General features: G+C 54.2%; 1 protein-coding gene across 1 annotated transcript in view; it reads right to left on the bottom strand.

Moving 5' to 3' along the window:
• Positions 1-761, bottom strand: part of rnf185 (ring finger protein 185) — a 36,277-nt gene extending 35,516 nt beyond the window's left edge. Inside the window, exon 1 of the mRNA XM_070887490.1 lies at positions 568-761. Within this exon, the coding sequence (XP_070743591.1) occupies positions 568-716 (149 nt within the window). The 5' untranslated portion in view covers positions 717-761. The remainder of the gene's footprint in view (positions 1-567) is intronic.
• Between the last annotated feature and the right edge of the window lie 5,239 nt (positions 762-6,000).

The raw sequence follows: 6,000 nt of genomic DNA, 5'->3' as shown, positions 1-6,000 counted from the left end.
CCCCCAGTCTCTCTCTCTCCCCCTCGCTCCCCCCAGTCTCTCTCTCTCTCTCTCCCCCCAGTCTCTCTCTCTCTCTCCCTCCCTCCCCCCAGTCTCTCTCTCTCTCCCTCCCCCCAGTCTCTCTCTCTCTCTCTCTCCCTCCCCCCAGTCTCTCTCTCTCCCCCTCCCTCCCCCCAGTCTCTCTCTCTCTCCCCCTCCCTCCCCCCAGTCTCTCTCTCTCTCCCCCTCCCTCCCCCCAGTCTCTCTCTCTCTCCCCCTCCCTCCCCCCAGTCTCTCTCTCTCTCCCCCTCCCTCCCCCCAGTCTCTCTCTCTCTCTCTCTCCCTCCCCCAGTCTCTCTCTCTCTCCCCCTCCCTTCCCCCAGTCTCTCTCTCTCTCCCCCTCCCTTCCCCCAGTCTCTCTCTCTCTCCCCCTCCCTTCCCCCAGTCTCTCTCTCTCTCCCCCTCCCTCCCCCCAGTCGCTCTCTCTCTCCCCCTCCCTCCCCCCAGTCGCTCTCTCTCTCTCCCTCCCTCCCCCCAGTCTCTCTCTCTCTCTCTCTCCCTCCCCCCAGTCTCTCTCTCTCCCCTCACCAGAAGAGGTGGCCGCACAGACTGATCACCGCGTCCTTGGCGGTGTCCAGGCAGATGTTACACTCGAACGTGCTGTCCTGCCCACCGCCCTCCCCGGCCGCGCGGCCCCTGCTGTCACCGGGCCCGGCCTCCCGCTCTGCCGCCGCCATCGCCCGGCCCGCAACACTCACATCCGGCTGGGCACCGGAACGGACCGCGCCCTAGCAACCGGTCCGGGCGGCCCCCCAACCCGGGCCCGGGGAAAAGTTCCGCCCGTGCGGCCTCGCTCGACAGACCCAGGATCGCTGGGGGAGGGGCACCGCGCACAGCAAGATCCCACAGCAAGCTCACAATGATCAGATCATATTTCAGTGATGTTGATTGAGGAATAAATATTGGTCCCAAGACACCGGGGACAACTCCCCTGCTCTTCTTCCAAATAGTGCCCTGGGATCTTGTACGTCCACTTGAGAGAGTAGACAGGGCATCGGTTTAATGTCTCATCCGAAAGACTGCCCCTCCGACAGTGCGGCATTCCCTCAGCACTGCCCCTCCGACAGTGCGACACTCCCTCAGCACTGCCCCTCCGACAGTGCGACACTCCCTCAGCACTGCCCCTCTGACAGTGCGGCACTCCCTCAGTACTGCCCCTCCGACAGTGCGGCACTCCCTCAGTACTGCCCCTCTGACAGTGCGGCACTCCCTCAGTACTGCCCCTCCGACAGTGCGGCACTCCCTCAGCACTGCCCCTCTGACAGTGCGGCACTCCCTCAGTACTGCCCCTCCGACAGTGCGGCACTCCCTCAGCACTGCCCCTCCGACAGTGCGACACTCCCTCAGTACTGCCCCTCCGACAGTGCGGCACTCCCTCAGTACTGCCCCTCTGACAGTGCGGCACTCCCTCAGTACTGCCCCTCTGACAGTGCGGCACTCCCTCAGTACTGCCCCTCCGACAGTGCGGCACTCCCTCAGTACTGCCCCTCTGACAGTGCGGCGCTCCCTCAGTACTGCCCCTCCGACAGTGCGGCACTCCCTCAGTACTGCCCCTCTGACAGTGCGGCACTCCCTCAGCACTGCCCCTCCGACAGTGCGACACTCCCTCAGTACTGCCCCTCCGACAGTGCGGCACTCCCTCAGTACTGCCCCTCTGACAGTGCGGCACTCCCTCAGTACTGCCCCTCTGACAGTGCGGCACTCCCTCAGTACTGCCCCTCCGACAGTGCGGCACTCCCTCAGTACTGCCCCTCTGACAGTGCGGCGCTCCCTCAGTACTGCCCCTCCGACAGTGCGGCACTCCCTCAGTACTGCCCCTCTGACAGTGCGGCGCTCCCTCAGTACTGCCCCTCCGACAGTGCAGCACTCCCTCAGCACTGCCCCTCCGACAGTGCGGCGCTCCCTCAGTACTGCCCCTCCGACAGTGCGGCACTCCCTCAGCACTGCCCCTCCGACAGTGCGGCACTCCCTCAGTACTGTCCCTCCGACAGTGTGGCGCTCCCTCAGTACTACACTGGAGTGTCGGCCAAGATTTTGTGCTCAAGTTCCTGGAATGGGACTTGATCCCACGACCTTCTGACTTGGAGTGTTCTACCCACTGAGCCTCAGCTGACTCTGCGCTGTTTATTCATCTAAGCTTTTACTTTTTAACTCCAGAGAAATCATAACACGAAGTGGGGATAACTATTGTGTTCAATTGTATTCTCTTGTTCTCTGTCCAACCAGAGTAAAACTCAACCTTATATAACATGTCTTAGAAATATATCAAAGCACTTCACACAACTGAGGGTTGAACCCACAACCTTACGAGTCAGAAGACTGAGCCATTCTGGCACTTACTATTATATATGTGGACTTGTATTTACTCTGTACCGCCACCAGAGGGCTCATCCCCTGGGGTCCCAAGGGATCCCATAATCCCTTGCGAGCACAGGTATTTAAGGAGGCTTCATAGGTTGGAGAAGCACTCTGGAGACCTGCAATAAAAGACTACGGTCACACTTTACTTTGAGCTCACAGTGTTGAGTCTGACTCTTTCTCCATACACAACAACTGGCGACGAGATACAGATAGCGAACCCAAAGATGCAGAGAACAGTGGGCATCCTGGTGAAATTCTCGGAGGGAGATGATTGGGAAATTGCTTTTGTGAAGCGACTCGACCAATACTTCGTGGCCAATGAGCTAGATGGGAAAGAGAGCGCTGCCAAATGAAGGGCAATCCTTCTCACCATCTGTGGGGCACCAACGTATGGCCCCATGAAGAATCTGCTCACTCCAGTGAAACCCACGGAGATATACAACGATTTGTGCACACTGGTCTGAGAGCATTTGAACCCAAAGGAAAGTTCTGATGGCGATGTACCGGTTCTACACCTACAAAAGATCTAAAGACCAGGAAGTGGCGAGTTATGTCGCCGAGCTAAGATGCCTTGCAGGACATTGCGAATTTGAAGGAAGAGTTTTTCGTACTTGGCAGTGGCCACGAAACTATACTTCGCAAATGTTTGACTGTAGAAACCCCAACCTTGAGTAAGGCCATAGCGATAGCCCAGGTGTTCATTGTCACCAGTGACAATACGAAGCAAATCTCTCAGCACACAAGTGTTGTTACAAGTACTGTGAACAAAGTGATGTTGTTTTTGAATTGTAACGTACAGGGCAGGTCACACGTACCTGCAGCTGCACGTCCACAGATGACAGAGTCCACCATCAAGGGTGATGAATGCAAGGCCATTAACACCTTGTTGGCGCTGTGGGGGTGATCATCGTTTCCATTCATGCCGATTCAAAGAGTACGTTTGCAAGGGCTGTGGAACAATGGGATACCTCGAAAGAGTGTTCAAGCAAGCTGCAAAGCCTGTTAAACCTGCAAACCACCATGTTGCAGAGGAGGACAGATCCATGGAGGATCACGATGAACCAGAGCCTCAGACTGAGGAGGCAGAGGTACATGGGGTGCACACATTCACCATGAATTGTCCCCCGATAATGCTGAATGTTGAACTAAATGGACTCCCGGTGTCAATGGAGCTGGGCACGGGCGCAAGCCAGTCCATCATGGGCAAAAAGACTTTTGAAAGGTTGTGGTGCAACAAGGCCTCAAGGCCAGTATTAACTCCAGTTCGCACGAAACTAAGAACTTACACGAAAGAACTGATTCCTGTAATCGGCAGTGCTACCGTAAAGGTCTGCTACGATGAAGCGGTGCACAAGCTACCACTCTGGGTGGTACCGGGCGATGGTCCCATGCTGCTCAGCAGGAGCTGGCTGGGAAAGATACGCTGGAACTGGGACGACGTCCGAGCGCTATCACCCGCAGACGACACTTCGTGTGCCCAGGTCTTAAACAAATTTCCTTCGCTGTTCGAACCAGGCATCGGGAAATTCCAAGGAGCAAAATTGCAGATCCACCTAATTCCGGGGGCGCGAGCAGTACCGTATATGATGAAAGGGTAGAGATCGAGCTAGACCGGCTGCAACAAGAGGGCATCATTTCACCGATCGAGTTCAGCGAGTGGGCCAGTCCTATTGTCCCAGTCTTTAAGGGAGACGGCACCATCAGAATCTGTGGCGATTACAAAGTAACGATCAATCGTTTCTCCCTGCAGGACCAATGCCCACTACCAAATGCCAATGACCTCTTTGCAATGCTGGCGGGAGGAAAGACGTTCACGAAGCTGGATCTGACTTCAGCCTACATGACTCAGGAACTGGAGGAATCATCGAAGGCCCTCACCTGCATCAACACACACAAAGATCTCCTTGTTTATAACAGATGCCCATTTGGAATCCGATCAGCGGCGGCGATATTCCAGAAAAACATTGAATGTTTACTGAAGTCGGTCCCGCACACCGTGGTCTTCCAGGATGCCATCTTAGTCTCAGGTCGGAACACAGTCGAGCATCTGCAGAACCTGGAGGAGGTTCTTAGTCAACTCAACCGCGTGGGGCTCAGGTTAAAAGGCTCGAAGTGCGTTTTCCTGACGCCTGAAGTGGAATTCTTGGGGAGGATTGCGGCGGACGGCATCAGGCCCACCAACGCGAAGTCGGAGGCAATTGAGTACACACCGAAGCCACAGAACGTGACGGAGCTGCGGTCATTTCTGGGACACTTGAACTACTTTGGTAACTTCTTACTGGGTCTCAGCACACTGCTAGAACCACTATATGGCTTACTATGAAAAGGGGACGAATGGGTTTGGGGCAAAAGCCAAGAAAATGCCTTTGTAAAAGCGAGAAAATTGTTATGCTCAAACAAATTGCTTGTGTTGTATGATTCATGTAAGCATTTGGTACTAGTATATGATGCATCGTCATATGGCGTCAGGTGTGTAACAAGCTAATGATTTCGGGAAACTGCAACCAGTTGCTTATGCATCCAGGAGTCTATCTAAGGCTGAGAGAGCCTAGAGCATGATTGAAAAAGAAGCGTTAGCATGTGCCTATGGGATAAAGAAAATGCATCAATACCTGTTTGGGCTAAAATTCGAATTGGAAACTGACCAGAACCAACTTATATCCCTGTTTTCTGAGAGTAAAGGGATAAATACCAATGCATCGGCCCGCATCCAGAGATGGGCGCTCACGTTGTCCGTGTACAACTACGCCATCCACCACAGGCCAGGCACAGAAAACTGTGCCGATGCTCTCAGTAGGCTGCCAATGCCCACCACGGGGATGGAAATGGCACAGCCCGCAGATCTAGCCATGGCTATGGAAGCATTGGAGAGTGAGCAATCACTCGTCACTGCTCGGCAGATCAAAACCTGGACAAGCCAGGACCCCTAATTATCTCCAGTCAAAAGTTGTGTGCTTCACGGGAGCTGGTCCAGTGTCCCAGTGGAAATGCAGGAAGAGATAAAGCTGTTCCAGCGGCGCAAAAATGAAATGTCTATATAAGCAGACTGCCTTCTGTGGGGCAATCGAGTAGTGGTCCCCAAGAAGGGCAGAGACACCTTCATCAATGACCTCCACAGAACCCACCAGGCATCGGAATGATGAAAGCAATAATCAGATCCCACGTGTGGTGGCCCAGTATTGATGTGGACTTAGAGTCCTGCGTTCACAGATTAATACATGCTTGCAGTTAAGCAATGCACTCAGGGAGGCGCCGCTAAGTTTATGGTCTTGGGTATACGTCAACTATGCAGGCCCGTTCTTGGGTAAAATGTTCCTTGTGGTTGTAGACACGTACTCCAAGTAGATTGAATGTGAGATAATGTCGGCTAGCACGTCCGCTGCCACTACTGAAAGCCTACGGGCCATGTTTGCCACACACAGCCTACAAGATGTCCTGGTGAGCGACAACGGGCCATGTTTTACCAGTGCTGAGTTCAAAGAATTTATGACCTGTAACGGGATCAAACATGTCACATCTGCTCCATTTAAACCAGTGTCTAATGGTCAGGCAGAGAGAGCAGTGCAAACCATCAAGCAAGGCTTGAAGAGGGTAACTGAA

This window comes from Pristiophorus japonicus, chromosome 8, assembly GCF_044704955.1.
Source record: "Pristiophorus japonicus isolate sPriJap1 chromosome 8, sPriJap1.hap1, whole genome shotgun sequence".
In the NCBI taxonomy this organism is placed as follows: domain Eukaryota; kingdom Metazoa; phylum Chordata; class Chondrichthyes; family Pristiophoridae; genus Pristiophorus; species Pristiophorus japonicus.
This window is presented reverse-complemented; position numbering and strand designations above follow the sequence as displayed.